At 49.8% G+C, this 22,793-nt stretch overlaps 1 protein-coding gene across 1 annotated transcript; it reads left to right on the top strand.

The window, feature by feature from the left end:
- Positions 1-1,898: 1,898 nt before the first annotated feature.
- On the top strand, positions 1,899-22,717 carry MYO1H (myosin IH). The gene is given in 33 exon segments (XM_066562472.1): positions 1,899-1,995; positions 1,998-2,062; positions 3,081-3,239; positions 5,066-5,181; positions 5,504-5,702; positions 6,127-6,207; positions 6,622-6,801; positions 7,156-7,254; positions 7,857-7,970; positions 8,291-8,362; positions 9,037-9,156; positions 9,454-9,521; positions 9,849-9,954; positions 10,472-10,552; positions 10,844-10,935; positions 12,272-12,366; positions 12,790-12,836; positions 13,018-13,098; positions 13,749-13,854; positions 14,467-14,584; positions 14,849-14,962; positions 15,255-15,331; positions 15,806-15,874; positions 16,453-16,537; positions 17,015-17,174; positions 17,555-17,638; positions 18,082-18,175; positions 18,679-18,734; positions 19,210-19,345; positions 20,122-20,189; positions 20,640-20,737; positions 22,026-22,125; positions 22,694-22,717. Coding segments are annotated over 33 exon segments (3,246 nt in total). The 5' UTR covers positions 1,899-1,913.
- The last annotated feature ends 76 nt before the right edge of the window (positions 22,718-22,793 follow it).

The raw sequence follows: 22,793 nt of genomic DNA, 5'->3' as shown, positions 1-22,793 counted from the left end.
TTTTGCTGTTGGTGGCCCCAGTAAAGCTGGGTTTGCTGGCTTGGACCTTTTGGTGCAGTTCCCTGCGCGGGTGGGAGCTATGAGGCTTTCAAAGGTCCATGGGATGAGCTGATGCCCACCTGAGGCTCTCACCTGCATGGTTTGGGCTTTTCCAGCGCTTCCAAAATAGCTGTGGCCTCATAAGTGATCCTCCTCCCCCCTGCACCCTCATCTCTTCTGTTCTATGGCATTAAACCAGAGAAGCATCAATGGAGCATCAATTGAAAAATGAAGTTTTGATCCTCCGGTGACGATAAATAATAATTTCACAAAGTTTCTTTCTGTTTTTTTTTTTTTAAGTTGTTTTCTTGACAGATCTTGCTTCAAAGTGGTGCAAACTTTGTCAAAGGAGCTGGCCTGTTCTGCCTGACTCTTTCTCAGGAGCTGCAGAGCTCAGGAATTTGTGCTGTGATCCCACAGAGTTCCTTGCAGTTTCCCTGTTGACAGACAAATCCCTGTGGGAAAAGCAAAACCCTTCATTGTAGTGAGGGAGAGGTTTTCTGATCAAGCTCGTGTCTTTAGGAGAGAAAGAAATCTCCTGGCTCCTGAGTGATGAGGGAAGGGAAATAATCCTTTAAAAGAGCAGTGTCTTGCTGGGCTCACGTGCACTGATGAGTCCTGGGGCATCTCTTATTCAGGGAAACACAAAAATTGCAGTGAACTTCCAGAAATGGCTGGGAACAGGACACTAAAATGTGCTGGCATCATAAAATTACCAGCACCAGCAAAATACTGAGAAAATCTGGGCACAAAACAGCCCAGAAAAGAGTTCAGGAGTTTTGTCTGGTGGGGAGCAGTGTCATTTACTCATTAACAGACACGTGAGAGAAGTGGGTTAAGGAAACCTGAGCAGGGCAGATGCTGAGGGGGAGTCAGGTTGATCCTTTCCTGCTTCCCAGCTGGGAGAAAAAGGAAAAATGGCTTTTCCTGAGAGCTCTGTCAGAAGCAAAATAATAAAAATAATACTGATGAGTTATTATTATTATTATTAGTAGTAGTAGTATATTTTCTCTCTCCCCCTTCCATGTTCCTCCCTGAACTGGCAGTGAGCTCTGTCCAGGTGTTGGTTTGAGAAACAAAAATCATCCTTTATTTTGTCTTCCAAACCAATGGAGCCTGAGCTAAGGACAGGCAAAACAAATGGATGAGAGTGGTCACGTGCAGGGGAAGGGGAAAAAGGGATGTTAATATTTAAAGTAAAAGTAGGGAACTTTCTGACAGAAAAGTGATCACAATCAGGTCATGCCCTGGCTAAGGAAAAATGGGGAATTCTGAATCCTGGGGCTGGGGACAGTCAGCAAAGCAAAAAATGGCATTTCTTGTGTGTGAAGTGAGTGCAGGTCTGATTTCTTTATTTGTTATTTAAATAACCTGCTTTCAGGCGATCTTTCTCTCTGGAGTGTTGTGGTCTTGTTGCTGCTGAGCATAAATCTCAAAACTCAGCTCACTCTTAGAGACAAATGCAAAGAACAGGCTGGATTAAAATGAGAATAACCTTAAAATTCCTGTTTAAGAACTGATTTCCTGAGTTTGCCACAGTCATAAAGGATACTGTGTGGTTGCGTCCTTTGCTCTTCATTTTTTGCAACCCTGCTCCCAAATCCACTGAGCCCCAATATCCACCAGTGCCTGCAGGCTCATCCCAAAATCCTCCCTCCAGAGTCAGGGCTTGCCAGAGCTCAGCAGGAACATTCAACTTGCTGCCTATTTCCAATTTGCAAAGCCTCTGCTTTGGAAAAATCAAAATTAAATTTAAAAAAAGGGGGCAGAACCTGCACAAACAGAGCATCCCTGTCCTTTTAGTGCTTGGTGAAAACCTCACACGCAACCACGAGGTCCTCTTGAGCAGTGGAGCAGCAAAATGGGACAAGGCAATGTCCCTGAGGGCAGGAGGAGAACAGCAAAGGTGCTGGGCTGGTGAGCACGGCCTGGAGCTGCTCTGGCTGCTCAGCCACGTTCCACCTTTAATTTTCCAACCCTGGAACTTTCCAAGGGAGCTCACTCCAAGGCAGTTTACTCCAAGGTAAGCTGCTCCAAATGTACTGAATTCATTTCTGTCCATTTCTGCCTTAGGATAGGAATTTGTCTCTGAACTGGGTAACCCTGGTGTCTGTAAAAACAAAAGGAAACCCTGAAAATCCAACTTTAGCAGAATATTACCATTATATGTGTGATGGAGACGTAATTTGTCATACCATAATTTGTCATACCATAATATGTATGAAATATGTACACAAAAATGCTTATTTTATTTGCTAGCATGAAATTAGCAGCTTGGTTTAGGTAAATAAAAAGCACAGTTTATTTTTATAGCCTGGGAATTGAGCTTGACCCTCAGCAGTGAGAATTTCCCAGATGAATTCAATTTCTACCATGAGGGGTCAGAAATGGAGGGTGCAAGAGGATTTGGTTGTGTCAGGGACAGCCTTTTTTGCACCTCTCAGCCTTTGGAGAGGGATGGGGGATGCTGGGCAGGGTTTAACATCCCCAGGTCCCTCTCTGATCAGTTTTATCAGCAGTGGCCGTGCCTCTCGCTGGCGTGTGGGGACATCTGCTGCCAGCACTGAAAGCTGGCTTGGAGCTGCTGCTGGGAGCACTGGGAATCACATTCTTGTGCTGGGTGGTGCTGTGGGATTCATCTTTTTTGCCTACAGGTCAAACTCCTCGCAGCCTTTTCCAGGGATTCTCCATTTTCATGCCTAGATCTGTATAAAGGAGAAAAACTAAGGGTATTTTTCTGGTGCCTTCCACTGTTTATTCCAACTTTATACATGGAAAATTCTGTCTAGACTGAGTTATTGAGTGTTCAGATCCTGACTGCATCTCCAGGGGTGGGTTTGTCTCAGTTTTATGGAAACTGGGATCTTCCTTCCTGCTCACAGCAGCGAGTCTGGACTGGGAAGAGCCTGGATGGAATTGCCATCCTTGGACAAGCTGGAATAATGATCTCTTGGAATTACCTGTGCAAGGCTGATTTTTGTCCCTGGGAAGGGCCCTCTCTCCCCCTCCTGACCTTGCACCCCACAATCTTTGTGTTGTAGAAGGAGGAGGTGGACGAGAACGGCGAGCCCATCATGGAAGGGGCTCTGATAGCCCGGGACAAGGTCGGGGTGCAGGATTTTGTCCTTCTGGATTCCCACACCAGCGAGGCTGCTTTCCTCAACAACCTTCGCAAGCGCTACCAGGAGAACCTCATCTATGTAAGTGTCCCTGAGGGGGCCATGTGGCTGCAGAGATGTCCCTGAGGGGGCCTTGTGGCTGCTGAGATGTCCCTGAAGTGGCCATGTGGCTGCTGAGATGTCCCTGAGGGGGGCTTGTGGCTGCTGAGATGTCCCTGAGGGGGCCATGTGGCTGCTGAGATGTCCCTGAGGGGGGCTTGTGGCTGCTGAGATGTCCCTGAGGGGGCCATGTGGCTGCAGAAATGTCCCTGAGGGGGGCTTGTGGCTGCTGAGATGTCCCTGAGGTGACTGTGTGGCTGCAGAAATGTCCCTGAGGTGGCTTCATGGCAGCTGAGATGTCCCTGAGGTGGCCTCATGGCTGCAGAAACGTCCCTGAGGTGGCCTCATGGCTGCAGAAACGTCCCTAAGATGGCTTTGTGGCAACTGAGATGTCCCTGAGGTGGCCTTGCTGGTCAGGTCGAGGAGGAAGAGCTGAGTATCCTGTGTGTATCTAACAAGGTGTTGGTAGTGCCCAGCAGAGTGATCACCCAGGAGTAATTTATCTGCTTGAACTCCTGAAAATAAATCTCAGCTTGCTCTGAGTTGCCTTGCAAAGCTTTAAAGGATGTGCAGTAAATAGGGAGGGAATGGAAAAGGGAACGCTGTGATTGAAGGAAGGCAGGACAAGGTTTGTCTGGGAAGGGCTGAGAGGTTTTTTTGTGTGTTGTGTTAACTTTAGTGGGAAAAGGGCCCTGGAAGTACCAAGGGATCCCAAATCCTTGCATTCAAATTGTCAGGCTCTGAGCTTGCTCTCATGGTTCAGCTTTACTCATGACCAAGGGGATTTTGGAAGAAGTTTGGTATCAGTTTGGGAAGAGTTCTTGGTTGGTTTGGTTCTCTCACAACAAGCTCTGTACCAGTTTTGACATTTATTTGTGGATAATGTCCTGAGGTACTTGGCTCCTCCTTTGGGATTTTGGGGTGGAGCAGGTGTCCCTTGGCTCCTCCTTTGGGATTTTGGGGTGGAGCAGGTGTCCCTTGGCTCCTCCTTTGGGATTTTGGGGTGAAGCAGGCGGCCCTTGGCTCCTCCTTTGGGATTTTGGGGTGAAGCGGGTGTCCCTTGGCTCCTCCTTTGGGATTTTGGGGTGGAGCAGGTGTCCCTTGGCTCCTCCTTTGGGATTTTGGGTGGAGCGGGTGTCCCTTGGCTCCTCCTTTGGGATTTTGGGTGGAGCGGGTGTCCCTTGGCTCCTCCTTTGGGTTTTGGGGTGGAGCAGGTGTCCCTTGGCTCCTCCTTTGGGATTTTGGGTGGAGCGGGTGTCCCTTGGCTCCTCCTTTGGGATTTTGGGTGGAGCGGGTGTCCCTTGGCTCCTCCTTTGGGTTTTTGGTGGAGCGGGTGTCCCTTGGCTCCTCCTTTGGGATTTTGTGGTGGAGCAGGTGTCCCTTGGCTCCTCCTTTGGGATTTTGGGGTGGAGCAGGTGTCCCTTGGCTCTTCCTTTGGGATTTTGGGGTGAAGCAGGCGGCCCTTGGCTCCTCCTTTGGGATTTTGGGGTGAAGCGGGTGTCCCTTGGCTCCTCCTTTGGGTTTTGGGTGGAGCAGGCATCCCTTGACTCCTCCTTTGGGTTTTGGGGTGGAGCAGGTGTCCCTTGTCTCCTCCTTTGGGATTTTGGGTGGAGCGGGTGTCCCTTGTCTCCTCCTTTGGGATTTTGGGTGGAGCGGGTGTCCCTTGGCTCCTCCTTTGGGATTTTGTGGTGGAGCAGGTGTCCCTTGGCTCTTCCTTTGGGATTTTGGGGTGAAGCAGGCGGCCCTTGGCTCCTCCTTTGGGATTTTGGGGTGAAGCAGGTGTCCCACTGGGCTCTCTCTCCCTGCAGACCTACATTGGTTCTCTCCTCGTGTCTGTGAACCCCTACCAGGAGCTGGACATTTACACAGTGTCTCAGATGCAGCTTTATCGGGGCGTGAACTTCTTTGAGCTGCCCCCACACCTGTGAGTGTTCCCCTGGCATCTCTGTGGGTATTCCTAATTCAGGATTTCCCTGTAATGCTCTCCTGCCACCACGGGGGGTGTCCACAGTCACTAGGCCTGGTTTTTACTGTCAGGCCTTGAGTCAGGCTCAGGTTTTGAGCCCAGCTTCCACAGTGGGTATCCCTGCCCAGAATGAGATGATCCCTACCATCCCTTCCAACCCATTTTGGGATTCCATGACCCTGTCCAACACTAAACCAGGAATAAGAACTCTTGGAAACCTTTGCCATTCCTCCTCCTGTGCCATTCCTAATGGATGTTTCCCCTTCTGTGCCTGTCCCAGCTATGCCATAGCTGACAACGCCTACAGGGTGATGTGCAATGAGTTCAACAACCACTTCATCCTCATCTCTGGGGAGAGTGGGGCCGGCAAGACAGAGGCATCCAAGAAGATCCTGCAGTACTATGCAGTCACCTGTCCCACCACGGAGCAGCTCCAGACTGTCCGGGACCGGCTCCTGCTCTCCAACCCCGTCCTCGAGGTGAGAAACCAAAGGAAGACCCAAAAATGCATTGGGGTTGGAGTTGGTGGCCCCACTGCTCGAGGATTCCCTGCAAATATGCAGCTCTGAGCAAGAATGGCCAATATTGGCACAGCCTCTGAAAGAATATTTGGGATTTCGTATCATTTAATGTTCGGAAATTGGAATTTGGGGGTTTGATTTGAGGATGGCTGGAAGAAATACAAGAAAATAAAAGAAAACTGCACTGTGCAGCAGTTCCTTAGGGCTAGATAAGAAAAATCAGTAATTGGTTAAGCTGAATTCCACTTTAAAGCTATGCAAATGCATTCGTTTGTATTTTTTTAATCTCACTAAATTCAGTGGGACTTGGCTGAAGCAGCAAGTCTTGGTTACTTGGTCCCAGTGAGGTGAGGAGTGACTTTCCCTCTCTGCTTGCCCCCAGGCTTTTGGGAATGCAAAAACCCTGCGCAACGACAACTCCAGCAGATTTGGGAAGTACATGGACATCCAGTTTGATTTTAAGGTGAGAACAAACTCAGTGGAGCGCTGGGGAAAGGAGCTGTGCCTGCGAAACCTCCTGGATGCTGAGCAGGCAGCCCAGGATTTATTAATTCTTACCCTGCACATTTCTGACCCTGTTTTTGCAGACCTTGCATTTTGCAGGTGAGGTCACTGGTTATCCATCCAGAAAACTTCCAGCCTTGCTGGCAATCCTGGCAGTGCTCCACAGAAAGCTGGTAGAGAGTTTTAAAGCTCAGGTTACTTTTACAGCAAATCCTTGTGCTGTTGCTGGACATTCTTAAACAAAAGGTGGCAGATAAATGACAGCAGAATTTGGCTTTTCCTGAGCCTGTTCCTCATTCCTGGGAGTAAAGAAACAGCAATCACGGGGATTATTGATATTTTTGGTGTTGATCTGCCTGCTTTGCTCTGCCAGGGAGCTCCAGTGGGAGGGCACATCCTCAGCTACCTGATTGAGAAATCTCGAGTTGTCCACCAAAACCATGGAGAGAGGAATTTCCATATTTTCTACCAGCTGCTGGAGGGGGCAGACAAGGATCTGCTCGGCTGGCTCGGGCTGGAGCGTAACCCCCAGAAATACACGTACCTCATCCAGGTCAGTGGGAGCTGCAGCTGCTCTGTGGCTCATCAGGAATTGTAGGGATGGAAAATGCAGCTTGGGCAGAAGGTATTCTTACCCTAAAAATAAAGGATGGCTGGAAGATCAAGCTCTGCACAGCTTCAGGCAATTTATGGTGATGCTCTCCACTCTCAGGGGTTTGATTTATTTGGGGTTTCCAGTAGAAACTGAAAGATTTGATCAAAGGAGCCATGCTCAGGATTAATAACAGTGAGAAAACTCACTGAGGGAACTGGCAATGAAAGCAGTGTACCCAGAAGTGTCTGTTTGCTGATAATAAAAGTTCTTTATCAATTAATTGTATTAATTCATCTTTCTTTTGCTGCCCAGGGTCGATGTGCCAAAGTGTTTTCTATCAATGACAAGAATGACTGGAAAATTGTCCGGAAAGCTTTTTCCATCATTGACTTCACTGAAAAAGATATCGAGGTACTGCTGGTGAAAAGGAACTGAGCAAGGGGATTTCAGAGAGGAGGGCACTGCTCTTTTCCTGAAGTGATGGGAGCAGCTGTGGAGAGGGGTGAAAGGTGGAACAGGACACACTTTGGGTAATCAGGACTGGAGAGGCTGACAAGAAACATGGACAGGGACTTTGGACAAGGGCCTGGGGTGGCAGGACAAAGGGGGATGGCTTCCCACTGCCACACAGTAAGTTTGGATTAGATATTGGGAAGAAATTGGGTCCCTGGCACAGGCTGCCCAGAGAAGCTGTGGCTGCCCCATCCCTGGAAGTGTCCAAGGATGGATGGGGCTTGGAGCAACCTGGGATAATGGAAGGTGTCCCTGCCCTGGCAGGGGTGGAACTGAATGATCTCTAAGTTCCTTTCCACCCCAAACCACTCTGGGATTCCATGATTCGGTGGGATTGAGGGAGTGGGTGGTGAAGGGCACGATGCCAGGGGTGGTACTGGATCCTCTGGTTCACCTCCTTCAGCCCGGCCAAAATTCTGTTAATTAATGGCGGGAAAGATCAGCACCACCCCACAGGGCTGTGAGAAATCATGTACTAATGGAATATCTCCCATTATCAGCATCTCTTTGGAATCGTTGCCAGTGTCCTGCACCTTGGGAACATCCAGTTTGAGGAGGACAGCAATGGCCACGCCATCATCCGCGACGGCTCCCAGATCAAGTGGATTTCCAAGGTGCCTCTGCCCAGATGGGCTCAGAATTCCCAGTGCTGGGAGGAAAACCTGAACCTTGCTGGGATTTTCTTATTGGTACAAAATATTTATTCCCAAAAGCACAAGGATAACTCTAAAAATACCCAGCTCTTCTTGTAAAGCATCTCGAGTTTTCTCCCTGAAATTTCCTTATCTCCTGTGGCTCCAAGAGGGGGGTGGCTGGGGAGTGGGTGGGGGTTGTGCCCTGCTGATCACACAGTGCTGCTTATTTGAACAGGGAGGATTATTATTCCTTATTTCCTGTGGCTGTGCTCTGAGTGCAGATATTTCTCTCCCCGCAGCTCCTCGGTGCTCACCTGTCCATCCTGCACGAAGCTCTCACCCACAGGAAGATTGAAGCCAGATCCGAGGAGGTACCAGGGAGTTCTGTGTGGTCCCAGATTAATCTGGGAGACCCCCAGCTGGGGGGTGGGTGAGGAGCCAGTTCTGAGTGTAAACCAGATCCCTCTGACTGTCCCTCTCCTCCTCCACATCCCCTTCTTCCAGCCTGAGATGTTAAACTAAAATATATTGGAGTTTTATTGCTGAACAAGGCAGGAGCTGGTAAAAAACTGAAACAGGGAATTGTATTTGAGCCAAACAATTTCCCCTTGCTCAGGCCACGGTGCTTCCTGGGAAACTGGGCTGCACAAACAGGGAAAACCACTCTTTGAACATTATATATTTTTATTTTAATAATATAGAAGTAAAACGAGGTCAGAATATTTTCCTGCTTCGTCTAAATTAATACTCACCAAAATGTAGTGCCCCAAACCTGCTGGCAGCTGGGGATACACCAGGCTGAAGGAACACTAGTGGAAAATAAAGCTGTAGGGAAAATCAGGGAATTCCAGAGTGGTTTGGGTTGGAAAGGACCTTAAATGGTCCAATTCTTACCCCCTGCAGGAATGGCTGCAGTCCAGGGGTGGCTGTGCTGTGCTGTGGGACAATGTGGCTGCTTCTCCAAGCCACAGAGGTGACCTGGCTGTGCAGAGGTTTGCTCTGATCCCCATGGTGCTCATCCTCTCTGGGATATCTTTATTTCCAGGTGCTCAGCCCACTGAACGTGGATCTGGCATTCTACGCCCGGGACGCCGTAGCAAAAGCAATTTATGGAAGGACTTTCACTTGGCTGGTCAACAAAATCAATGGCTCTCTTGCCAACAAGGTTGGTTTCTTGTCTGGGGTCCTGAATGCTCCTAAAATGCTGAGCAGTTTCTCCAGAGAGGCCCCACAACCCCCATCACCAAATATCTGGGATGTTGGATAATTGCTGCTGGGACATCCCCCAGCCCTGAGCTGGAAAACCCTTTAGTTACTCCCTGTTAAAGAGTTTTAGCAGTTCATTACCTGCCTTAAAGTGACTTCTCCACTGAGATTTCTCTGAAAGAGAAAGTTTGAAGTTCAGGTGAGAGCAGCCACCTGCAGGGAAGGAGCAATAGCAGAGCAGGGATGTTTTTGACAGGACCCAACTCAGAAAACAGTTATTGGCCTGCTGGATATTTATGGCTTTGAAGTGCTGGACACAAACAGGTAAGGGCTGTTCTGGGGGGGTGACCTGGGGGTACAGGACATTCCTGCATGAATTTTTGAGAGTGCCCTCAGCCCAGTACAGGGCACTAAAACCTGGGTGCAGGGTTTGCTGGACCTCAGGAAAAGCTTTGCTTTGGGCTGTGGTGCAACAGTGTGGGAGCAAGGGTGGGCTGGTTTGTGTGGGAATGGGGGGTTTGGTCCATGTAAAAATGGGGAATTTGGTCCCTGTGGAAATGAGGGCTTGGTCTCTCTATGGAATGGGTGGAGGAAGAAGCAAAAGTGCCCCTGGATCGCATCAAACCTGCTGCTCATTTAACCTCCCTGAAGTTTTGAGCAGTTCTGCATTAATTACTGCAATGAGAAGCTGCAGCAGCTGCTGATTGAGATGACCCTGAAGGCAGAGCAGGAGGAATATGAACTGGAAGGCATTGAGGTAAATTATATTTCACCCTCCCTTTTCCCTTTGAACTGCCATTGCACTGAATGCTTTTGATCACCAGTGTGAAAGTCATCCTGCTTTTTTAGATTGTTGTTGTTCCCATGGGAAGTGTAGGATTTGCAGGGGTCTCTTTCTGTAGCCCTTTTGAAGTGCAATTTAGCCCAGATTTAATTGACATCGTTTAAGGAAGAAGTAGGACCTTCCCCAGAACTCAGATGCTCAGCAGTGACAATGTCCCTGGAGAATGAGGGATTCCAGCAGTGTAAAACATGGAAAGATGGAGAGGATTTATGCAGAGAACAAGAGGATGGTGTGGGCTGCTGGGAGCAGGAGAACTCTGGAGTGGGATTGTGGATCACTGTGCTGTCACCTTTTCCCTCAGTGGATCCTAAATCACACCACTCATTTCAGTGAGATCTGAGGCTGTATCTTATTTAAGTTCCAAAGAACTTTAAAAATTGCAAACAAAAGGTCTTAATCTAAAATTTTTCTTCCTTTTTCCCTTTTCCAGTGGGAACCAATCCCATATTTTAACAACAAAATAATCTGTGACTTGGTTGAGCAGAAGCACAAAGGAATAATCTCCATCCTGGTAAGAAGAGAGTTTGTACTAAATTAAAATGCAGGCCTGTGCCTTGCTGTAATCACATTTTACCCTCTAATTATGGGATGGGTCTGTGTTATCCAGAACATCAACACAGATTCCTGTAACAAACCCAGAGGATGAGGCAGAGGATCCAATTTCGGGGGGAGTTAAAGGTGGGGGATGTTCTGTTTCCCCGCAATGGAGCTTTAGGTTTCTGGGGCAGAGTTGCCCTAAATGTTGTTGTTGAGGAGGGAATATGAGCTCAGAGCAGCTCTGATCCAGTGTCTGCTGTTGCAGGATGAGGAGTGCCTACGGCCTGGGGAAGCCACTGATTTGAGCTTCTTGGAAAAGCTGGAAGAGAAAGTAGGAGACCATGCCCACTTCGTGACGTATGCATTTACCCTCTGTATCCTATCCCAGACCCTTCCCATCCCAAATCCATGCCAGGGCTGGGGAGGGAACAATCTCTGCCTTGTCCCAGAGGGAATCAAAGAGCCCGTCCCGTGTCTGATGTTGGAAATCTCCACTGGTGCATCCGGGGTGCTGGGAGGTGTGAGCAGGGCTCTGTCTCTTCACTGCTCTGATGCTGAGCTCTGAGTCTGTCATTCCACACCAAAATCAGGGGATTTTAACCCAGGATTTTAGCCCAGGAAGGTTAAATGGCTTTGGCCATAGATGGCTTTGGTCCCCAGGGACTCCAGGAAAAGCTGAAGATGTTGTGACAAGGAACCAAATGCCTGAAGCTGAGGGGGGATATGTAAATATTTACACCCATCTTGTTCTGTGTGAGCTTGGAGTACGAAGAGGAGAGAAAACGCTTGTGCTCCTCTCCCCCAGATGAGTGACATTTTGGTTCATACTCCATTTGGAGGGGGTTTGGATCCCGTTTTGGTGGCAGCTGAGCGCGTTGGCGCCGAGCTGTGCTGGCACTTCCCTGCAGGAGCTGCTGAAGGGCTGTGACAAGTCATCAATTGAGAGTCACAGTGCTGAGCTGTCACTGTTCCTGCAGCTCTGAACTCCACCACAGCCAAGTGGAAAATTTGTAGCCAACTTCCTTGTCACCACAATGTGCCTTAATGCTGTTCTGCCTGATTAAAAGCTTTAAATAGAAGTGCTGGAGCTACTTCCACGGGATCTGCTCTTGGAAGGAGCTTTGATACACGAACGTGCTGTTGTGACACTCAGCTCTGCTGTTTGTGACTGCTTACAAAGCTGAAAATTCAGCTGTGAAGTTGCTCTTTTTTTTTTCTTGTTTGGTTCCTTTTTTTCCCCCCAGGAATCCTTGCTTTCTGAAATATTCCTGCTATTCTTGAACATTTGGGATTCTTTCGTTGTATTTGCGTTCTCGCTCTAGGGCAAAAATGTCTGAAATCCTTTCCCCCCTGGGTTTGCTTTGGGGTTGAGGAAGCTGGTGGTTTTTTCCCCCCACATAAGCAGTAAAAATGTATTTAAATGGATGTTATGGGAAGAAATAGAAATGCTTCTGGAATGGGTGATCACTGCCAAATGGCCATGAGTAGATCCCAGACATCCTGAGGAGTTTATGGGAGCTGCCAGCAGGGAGAGATGAAGGTCTGCTCAAAGGCCATAACTCCACAGTCAGAGTTTGATCAATAGGATCAAACACCACCTTTCCAGCTCTCCCCCAGCTGTGGCTGTCCCCAAGCTGAGGGAATCTCTTTGCTGCTCTTTCTCCTGGTGTTCTGTTGGGTTTTCCCCCGGCAGGCGCAAGCTGGCGGATCAGAAGACGCGGAAATCGATCGACTGGGTGGATTTCCGCCTCCTCCACTACGCTGGAGAGGTCACCTACTGTGCTGTGGGTGAGTGGGAATGGCCAGGCTGGAGCTCCTGAACTGCTGTGGGTGAGTGGGAATGGCCAGGCTGGAGCTCCTGAACTGCTGTGGGTGAGTGGGAATGGCCAGGCTGGAGCTCCTGAGCTGCTGTGGGTGAGTGGGAATGGCCAGGCTGGAGCTCCTGAGCTGCTGTGGGTGAATGGGAATGGCCAGGCTGGAGATCCTGAGCTGCTGTGGGTGAGTGGGAATGGCCAGGCTGGAGCTCCTGAGCTCCTTGAACTGCTGTGGGTGATGGTGACTTGATGGGCAGAGGAATTACAAATTACCTGCCCTCTGCAGGCACTGACCTGCAAGTCTTAAATAATGTGGCTGCAGTGAGAATTTTGAGGATGTGAATGTTCCTGTTTTCTTTTTTATTTTCTTTTAATTCATTTTTTTTTTTGTTTTCAGGATTTCTGGAGAAGAATAATGATCTGCTGTACAGAAACCTGAAGGAGGTAAGCACAAAAAAGGGATGCTGCTCTTTTACATCACCTGCTTGGTGCAGAAGATTTATTTACTCTCTGTAGCAAACAAAGACATTCTTTTCTCTTCAGCACTGATCTTTAGGGCTGTGCTGCTCCCAGGAGAAGTAGAAGGGCTGCTCAATAGGTCAGCTTTTATCTCCTCCTGTTTTAGGTGCTGTGCAACTCCAAGAACAGCATCATCAGGGATTGTTTCCTCCTGTCAGAGCTGGACAACAGGAGGAGACCAGAGACTGTGAGTTCTGTCTTTAATCTTAATTCTGAATATCATCTCAGCTCCCCAGGCCTTAGTTTCATCACTGATCCCTTCCTCAGTCCTGATGGCCATAAACTAAAACACAACATAAACTAAAACATGACAAGGTCTGCCTCAACCTGAGGAAGAGCTTTCCATGGAGCTGCCCAGGGAGGGCCTGGAGTCATTCCAAACCCACCTGGACACATTCCTGTGTCACCTGCTTTGGGTGACCCTGCCTTGCTAGGGGCTTGGACTGGGTGATCTCCAGAGGGCCCTTCCCACCCTATAAATTGTGGGGGTTTGGGATTCCTGCACTTGGTGGATGGTTTTGCTGCCATCCACCCCTGAGAGCTCCCTGGCAAAGGAACAGTGGTGCTGCTGAGACAGCAGCCAGCAAAGTCACATCCCACAGCACATCCCCCAAGGAGCTGAAGGGCTGCCTGCTGTGTCCAGATGAGTCCAGCTGCATGGCCAGGGCTCAAATGCTCCAGCTCAGCACTGACACAACTGACCACGCTCCAAAAACTCCAGGCTACCAATGCACCATCAGCTTTTGCTTCCAGGGTTAAGCTGGATGCAGGGAGTCAATTTCCCTCCCTGCAGGGAGGAGTTCCAGAGCTCAGGAAGTCCTTTTGATGCTGTCTTAGGTTGCAACCCAGTTCAAGAACAGCCTGACGAGCCTGATCGAGATCCTGATGTCCAAGGAGCCCTCATACATCCGCTGCATCAAACCCAATGAGAACAAGGAGCCTGGTGAGGCTGGGCCTGGAGGCTCTGCTGACTCCAAGGAGTGGGCAGAGGGATTTCTTTGGAGCAGGGTGCAGTGTGTGTATGTTGTGGAGATGTGTGGGAACCCAGGAAATTCCTCTGGCTGCCCTGGAGGACTCGAGACCCTGCCAGGGGGCTCAGAGACCTTGGCACAAAGCCCAAGACCCCTGTGCCTTTGATTTAGCCCTTGGAAAAAACAATTACCAACCTTTACATGAAGGATTACAAGCCATGACAGTTTAAGTAGAATGATAGTGAATTTATCACTGGGTGAAAAAGTAGATTTTGGGGGTTTTTAGAATGGGGGTTCAGGAGGCAAAATGGAGGGATCTGGGCATGTCCAGCCTTTCTCCTTCTTCTTCTTCTTGGCCTCCATCTTCTGCTGTGATGGTGGCACTTTTAGATTGGTTAAGAGTAGAAGCTCACTGTCTAACATGGGTGATAGGTATTGGGAAGTAAACACTGTTCAAGCTGGCAGCAAATTTGTCCCCATGGGTAAATGGGGATTTGGTTCCTTCCTGATTTCCCCCAGCACATGGGGATGTGGGTGAGCTTCCCCAGGCAGAACTGACCAGTGGAGGTGTGCTCTTACTGCAGGGAAGTTTGATGATTTCCTGATCCGACACCAGGTGAAGTACCTGGGGCTGATGGAGCACCTGCGGGTGAGGCGCGCCGGCTTCGCCTACCGGCGCAAGTACGAGCTCTTCCTGCAAAGGTGAGGGGGCTGCCTCCCCTCTGGCCAGGTAATCCCGCCCTCCTGAGGGCTGCAGAGCAAGCAAAACTCCAGTCCCAGTGGTGAGAGTTGTCAGCAGAACCCCTTCTGCTTCAAAAATGTCCTTTGCCTGTTGTTATCTGCATCGTTTTGATCTGCTTTGGCATCTCCCGCCTTGAGTGAAGCAGAGGGAGTTTCAGGGGTGGTTTCAGGAAGGATTTCTTCAAACTTCAGGTTGTTTGCATTGATGTCCTGCTGATCTTTCAGGTACAAAAGTCTCTGCCCAGCTACCTGGCCACACTGGCATGGGCCAGCAGCAGAGGGTGTGGAGAGGCTCATCAAACACATTGGTTACAAGCCTGAGGAGTACAAATTAGGAAGGTAAGTTCCTTGCTCTGGCTGCTCAGTGTTTGCTGTCCCATCTGTGACAGGAGGAAGGAGAGAGATAAAACCCTCGATGCACAAATTTCCTCATTATTTTTACCTGTTTCCATGGGAGCTTCAATCCAACCTCATTTCTTCCATTTCTGTGTTAGGGCTCCAGCTTCTCCTGCTTCCCTGGGCAATCCAAGGCAGCTCAGGCTTGAGTGGCATTACAGCTGTTTGGGGGGCTCTGAGCCTGCTCAGGAAGGATGGCTCACCATGGATAACCTGCTCCTGGTCTCTTTTTCAGAACCAAAATATTCATCCGTTTCCCAAAGACCCTGTTTGCCACAGAAGATGCCTTTGAGTACAGAAAGCACCTGCTGAGTAAGGTTCCAGTTCCCTTGGCCTGGGACCTTCTTCCTGGCTCTGGCTTGGGTGGGGCTTGGAGCAACCCGGGATGGTGGAAGGTGTCCCAGCCCATGGCAGGGATGGAGTGGGGTGGGCTTTAAGGTCTCTCCCAAGCCTGGTCTGCCTAGCTCTCAGAATTTATGGAAAACTCAGTAATGTTGCTCCAGGCTGGGGGGAAATCCCTTGAATTGTGGATTTGTGGCTCCTTTGGAGCTCTTCAGTCCTATGAGTACCTCCCTGTCCGTGCCCAGATGCACCAAGTGCCTTTCCCTTGGGACTGGGGTCTCTTCTGTCTCATCCTAGGGGTTCCTTGAGCAGCAGAACTGGAGGACATGGTGCCCACAGGGGCTGCTTCTGGTCCCCTCTGTCCCCTGTGCCATGGAGGGCAGGAGCTCAGCTCCTCACCCCCCTGACCCTGCAGGTGCCAGTGATGTCTCTGCCTTTTTCCAGTTTCAAGACTCCAGGCCAAATACAAAGGATTCCTTGGGAAAAGAGCCTACCAGAAGAAGAGGAAAGCAGGTACAGGCTCTGCAGTGGGGGATTCTCTCAGGGCTGGGGGCTTTCCACAGGGCCTGGAGCCTTGGGAGGTCCCAGATTCGTGGTTCTGTGGCAGCACTTGGGGTTGTTGGGGTCACAGGAGGTGGCAGCTGCACCCAGAGCATTCCCAGAGCTTTTCCAGAGGTTCCTTTGGTTCTGTTTGGATCCTCACACCACGAGCTGCTCTTGGCTCAGCTGTGGGAGCAGCTCTGAGCAGCAGCAGCAGCTTCTGTCACACACTGGGGACATTCTGGGGTACCTGGGGGTTGATCCTCAGCTGCTGGGGGAAAAACCCCTCTTATCACAGCAGGCTGATGTAAAGTGCAGGCTCAAAGCAGCTTTCTGGGCTGTGGGCAGGGACAGCAGGAGGCAGAGCAGGGACAAGGGCTGGCCTTGCTGCTCAGCCCCACAGCACAGTGGAACTTGATCCACCACGGAGAAGAAAAACATTCCAAACTTGCTGTTCCCACCAGCCGGCTTTTAGAGCTGCAAAATAACCAGTTTTAGCTCCTGCTGGGCGAATGGGAAGGCCAAAGCCCAGGACTGGTTCCCTCTTGCAGCAATCAAGCTGGAGGCCTGCTGGAGAGGAGCCCTGGCACGGAGGGCAGCCAAGAAGAGGACGTGGGCAGTGCAGACCATCAGGAAGTAACTGTCCCAACCATATTGCCCAGCCACAGACTCCCACAATGTTTGGGTTGGAAGGGACCTCAAAGCCCATCCAGTTCCCCCACCCTGCCAAGGGGACACCTCCCACTGTCCCAGGCTGCTCCAAGCCCTGTCCAGCCTGGCCTGTGACACTTGCAGGCATCCAGGGGCAGCCACAGCTCCTCTGGGAACCTGTGCCAGGGCCTCACCACCCTCACAGGGAAGAATTTCCTCATAATTTTTCTCATTCCCTCTCCACTCCCCTAAACCCAGCTCCTGAGCTGATTCCTTCTGAGCTCCAAAGCACTGTGGTTTGGCCAACAGAACTTGGTAAAAACCTGTTAATATTTAGAATATTCTAAAGCTTGAGATTTCCATGGCTGACCCTCAGTGTACCTGAGCTAACACTAGTGATCCTTAGCCTGTCCCTCCCCTCATTTCCATGGATTTCTGGAGGTCACAGGATATTTTCTGTAGGTTCATAATCGGCTTCATCAATCGGAAGAAACCCCTCTGTGAAGAGAACAGGGACTTTGTGAGGCTTTCACAGTACCACTACCTGATGAAGCTCCGAGACCACCTCCCAAAAAATGTCTTGGACAAGAGCTGGCTCAAGCCTCCCTCCATCCTGGAAGAGGTGAGGGGTCCTGGAGGCTTTGGGAGATGTGGAGGTGGCCCATGTTTGGTGGCCATGTGTGTGCACATTCCAGGTGGGAGAAAATGATCTGCTGCTGGCTCATCCTCTGTTCAGAGCCTTTGGAAAACCCCAAGATCTGCTGTGTTTGGGTGGGAATGGGTGGAATAGCACAGTGGTTGGTCCTTGCAAGAGAAATGATGAAGCTCCCTGTTGGTTTAAACAATAAAAAGGGAAAATGCACTGACAGTAGAGTGAATTTACAAGCCCTAATAAACACAAAATTAACCCCATGGGGTTCTAGGCTCATGGCACAGGTAGAGCTGTTTGTACAACTTCCCTACTTTATTTTTTCCTGATTTTTTTTTTTTTTTTTAATGCAGACATCCGAGATGCTCCAGAAAATCTGCGTGAGGAACCTGGTGAGGAAATACTGCCGAGGGCTCAGTGCTGAGAGGAAAGTGCAGGTAACAACCCCTGGAATGCAAATGTGGCAGTTCAAACAGGTGTGATCCCTGAGGATCACCTGGGACACAGGCAGCACCTTCTGATCCTGCTGCTCCAGTCAGTCCTTCAGGGATAAGAGCAAACTCCTCATCATAGGAGAGCAAACTCCTGGAGCCAGGTGTCCCTCATGATGGAGAGAGCAGACAGGTGGAGCTTAATTTAATGGCATGAAATCTGCTCTGCATAGAATTGGAAAAGATCCATAAATACCAAAGATCTGTAGGATTTTCCCAGAATAATCCAAAGGTGCCAGGAGAAAAGCAGCACAATTCCAAGATTCCATGAGTCAGGCAGGCAGCGTATGAGCAGAAGGATGCTGTGGGAGTGGCAGTGTTTGCATTGTCCCTGCTGGTGTTCCCTGTGGTGGAATTCTGAGGGTCAAGGCTGTTCCTTCTCCCATCAGCTGCAGCAGAAGGTGGTGACCAGTGCTGTTTTCAGTGGGAAGAAGGAGGGGTACCTGGAGAGCCTCAGCCAGCCCTTCCTGGAGACCCGCCTGAGTGAGTGCAGCAAACCCCTGCAGGCCTCAGCCACGTCTTCCTGGAAATTCCTGCTTAACCAAACAGACTCTCTTTTCCCAAGAGAAATTCCCTCCTGGCAGAGGCAGCATCACCTGCCAGTGGAGTTCCTCCCTGTCACATCGAGTGACATCACTGCTGGGTTGTTCTCAAACTGGGGGTACTGGGATCCCTCTGGGACAGAAAGCCACAAACCTGAGCAGAATTCCATGGGAGCTGGGATGGAACCAACAGCAGACCCAAAACCAGGCAGAAACTCCCGGTGTGAATTTACTTGTCAGGCAGGAAAAGTCACCAAAATGGGTCTGGGAGCAGCTGGAGGTGACTGCCCTCAGTTTGGAAGGGAGCATTCCAAGGGGGAAAAGCCAGTTGGGATGAAGACAGCTGAACCAGCTCTCTGGAGTTTGCTGGGGAGTGGGGAGTGTCTGTCTGGGGCTGTGGCTCTGGCACCCACACCCAGTTTGTTTTTATGGTTTGCTCCTCAGAAGAGAATGACCTAAACCCCAAAGTGCTGCAGCTCATCCGTGGGGAGAACATCAAGGTAAGGGAAGGACAGAACTCTTGGAATTACATTCACTGGAGTCCTGGAGCTGGTTGCTCACTCAGGGACTGGTGAAGAGCAGCAGAGCCACCATTTCCTTGCTTCTAAATTTGAGACAGGTCTCAAAATAATTGAGAAAAATAACTGAAATAATTGAAAACCTAATTAAGAGTTACTTAAGATTCCTTTTAATGAAAGCTTAAAGAACATTCCTAGCCCTGTCCAGGGGAGGAGCAGAGCTGGAGTGTCCCTGCACTTCCCATGGTTATGGCATAGAGGGCACAGGGACCCCATCATTCCCAGGATTCTGCCTCCTGAATTTCCCAGTGTAGGGAATCCAGATCCCTGTGAGCTCAGACCTGCACTCCACGGGCAGAGCTGCCCCTCTCTGAGCTGCTTCCAGCCAGGAAAATCCAAACCCCTGGATCAGGAGCTTGCAGGGGTGGAAATGCTGATTCCAGCTCGTTGTTTTCAGTATGTGACCCCCGTGGTGAAATACGACAGGAATGGGTTCAAGGCGCGGGAGCGGCTCCTGGTGCTCACCCAGAGCTCAGCCTACGTGGTGGAGATGGCCAAGATCAAACAGAAAATCGAGTATTCCACCCTGAAAGGTACCTCTGGGAGTCGCTGTCCAAGGCTGGATTGGGACTAGGAGCAACCTGGACTAGTGGGATAGGGTGGAATGGGATGATCCTAAATGTTCCTTCCAACCCAAACCATTCCGTGATGGTTCTGTGGGTTGTTGTGGGGATTCCTGTCCTGCCAGGCATCCTTTAGGAAGGATGACATTCTGAAACTTTGTCTTGCAAAGATATTGGAATGATCTGTCCCTCTTTTCCTGGGGACTGGACAAAGCCTTGAAGGATGATTTTATGAGTAAGAGTTCCTTGAAATGTTTAAATGCAGGAGGACGTCACTTTCTGCTGACACAGAGAGGAGAAAAAATAACCCAAACCTTTCCTAGCCTGGTTTGTGGGTATTTTTTAATCCTGGCACTGTTGGAACTACAGTTCAGGGGTAGAATGGGTCCTTTCCCCTCTTCTGTTACCAAAACCAAGGCACCAGGGAAAGGTTTGGGGCAAACAGCTCATGCAGGGGTTTAAATCACCACTGTTGGAATTGTGCTATGGACAATGGGTGACATAAAGGGACCTTCAGAAGATATTTTGAAAATTCAGATTAATTAATCAATCCAAGTAGGAGCTTTGTGTGTTTTGCTCTAAGAATGGGAATATTCTTCACTCTAAGGAAGGACAGAGCCCTCCTTCAGGAATGTGATTTCCCCTTTAACCATGTGGGGCTGGAATTGCTTCTCCTGGGGGAAGCAGCTGAGGGTGGTGTGGAGCTGGGTTTGGTGTTTTCCTTTAAATTTGGGCTTCTTTTGAAGGGATCTCCACCAGTAACCTGAGTGATGGGATCGTGGTCATTCATGTTCCTGAGGACAACAAGCAGAAGGTAGGAAATGGGGATGGTGGCTCCAGTGAGGCCATGGGGCTGATGCCTCCAATACCATCCTATGAACTCCTGGAATGACACAATTCCTGGTGTTTATTCAGTGTGTAATCAGCCAGGCCTTTACATCCTTGCTGTCTCAACGTGAAAACTTTCACTTGGAATCCCAGCCTGCCAGGGAGTGGTGGAGAATGAGAAGATCCCCCCTGAGCCTCCTTTTCTCCAGGCTGAGCTCCCCAGCTCCCTCAGCCCTTCCTGGTGTGGCTGATTCTCCATCCCCTTCTCTGGACACGCTCCTTCCTTATTTCAGACCAAATAAATCCTAAATAATCCCTGGAGAGGGTGTTTAAATTGGTCACTTCTGCCTGGTAGTCATTCCAAAGGAATTTCTCTGCACCATCAGGTGCTGGGGTGATGCCAGGTGACTTTATCCCTCTTTTTTGTTGTTTCCAGGGAGATGTGATCCTGCAGTGTGAGCACATCTTTGAGACAGTGACCAAGCTCTGCATATTGGCCAACAAGCAAAGCGTTGTTAAAGTGGTGAAGGGAAGGTAAGGAAGGCAGGAAGGTGGATGGGTAGCACTGGGCAGGCTCAGTTTTATGGGAAAACCTTTTAGGCCTGGACTAGGTCAAGACTGTTGAATCACCCCAGCAGACAGTGCCCAGAGCTGTGCAGCACCATCTCTGTTTTTGTGACTTTCAGAGGCACAGGGAGATGAAATGGGATGCACTGAGAGAAAATGTATTAAAAATCGTTCCAAAGAGTCCTTGTACCTTGCTGGGGGTGCTGCTCTGCTCTGACAGCTGCCCATGCCCCACCTGCCCAAACCCAACCTATTTCTAGGTGATTTTATTTTAAACCCACTTTTTTTTTTTCAGTTTTCTGATGTGACCTGGGCATGAGGTCATGGCTTTAGTGGTTCCACAGGGGATCCCATTAGCCTCAGGAAAGCCAGCTGGGAAGCTGTGGGTCACATCAGGACAAATGCTCCTCTCCCAGACAGATTGAGGAGGCCCAAAATGTGATTCCTCCCAGTGCTCCTGGCAGGTGGATGCAGCCCATGTCTCCAGCCTCTCTGAGAATTGGAGCTGGCAGGTGAAACCTGCAATTCTGCTCCAGCTTTTCAGCCTGGCCTTTGCATTTCAGCTCTAATTAGATTTGGTGTGCTCAGTGCTTTCCTCCAGGTCAGATCTGCTTAGCTTCCAGTGCTTAATTGCACCAAGAAGACTCAAAAAGCCTGGGCTGGGCAGCCTTGTTCCATTCATCAACCCCTTGGGCTCGCTGGGATAATGCAATTGTTTAGGAAATTCACCTAAGCTGGAGGCTCTGATCTGCTCCTCTAACAAGATTTGCCCAGGGAACAGAAATAAAGGGGGTTTGGAGCAAAGCCTCTTGTGGGGAGAGCACTCCAGGGGCTGTGGTGGTGTTCACAGGGGTCCCAGGACAAGGGAAGAGATGAGAATCTTGACTCCATGTTTCAGAAGGTTGATTTATTATTTTATTATATATATTATATTAAAATGATATATTAAAGCTATACTAAAAGAATAGAAGAAGTGATTTCATCAGAAGGCTAGCAAAGCAATAGAAAAGGAATGGAATGATAATAAAATCTTGTGACCGACCAGAGAGTCCAAGACAGCTGGGCTGTGATTGGCCATTAATTAAAAACAACCACACGAGACCAATCCACAGATGCACCTGTTGCATTCCACAGCAGCAGATAACCATTGTTTACATTTCGTTTCTGAGGCCTCTCAGCTTCTCAAGAGAAAAAATCCAAAGGAAAGGATTTTTCATAAAATCTGTCCATGACAAGGGCCCTCCTGTGCTTCCAGCCTCCGGTTCCGCGTGGGCTCCGGGAAGGAGGGGACCATGGTGTTCACCGTGGGGCCAGAGCCTCAGGTCTTCAAGGACAAAACTGGACAGCTGACAGTGGTAAGGCCTCAGCTGAGCACAGGGAGCCACCTGGTGCTTCCCCCTTTGGATCTCCACCTGCAGAGAGCACAGCCCCCCCTTCCTGGGAGTCCAGGAGGGCCTGAGTGCCCTCCCAAAGCAGGAGGTGACCACCCCGTCAGTGTCACCTGCAGGAGGTGATCCAAGACAGGGCTGGGAGCTGCAGGTCCAGGGATTGTGCAGGAATTGGCCCAGGGATGGGGGGAGCAATGCTGGTTCCTGGTGGGGGCACTCAGAGAATTTAGTCTGACCCAAACTCAATGTGAACCAGCAAAATGAGGCCTCAGGGGATGTTTTCCACCTCCCTCAACCAAGTTATGCCTGAAGTGAGTTGGGGGATGGAGGGAAGGCACTTCTTGTCACCCAAGCAGGTCCTCTGAGGAGCTGACAGCTCCAAGGAAGAATTCCAAGAGGAGTTCTCCATCCTGCAGAGGAGACGGAGGGAATTGTCTCTATCTACCAATGGGCAAATAGAAACTCCACCACCACCTCTCTTCCCAGGCACTTTGAGAATTCCTGATTTAATGGCTCCTTCCTCTTCTCCTCCCAGGTGTCAATCCCAAAAAAGTCTTGATGAGAACCCGTTGCTGTTCCCTTGGCTGGGAACAGAAAGGAGCCTGCAGGATGGGACCAGCCCTCACATCTCCCCT

Source organism: Molothrus aeneus, chromosome 18 (assembly GCF_037042795.1).
Source record: "Molothrus aeneus isolate 106 chromosome 18, BPBGC_Maene_1.0, whole genome shotgun sequence".
NCBI classification, from domain to species: Eukaryota; Metazoa; Chordata; class Aves; order Passeriformes; family Icteridae; genus Molothrus; species Molothrus aeneus.
Note: the sequence above shows the minus strand (reverse complement) of the source record. Positions and strands in the feature narration are given on the sequence as shown.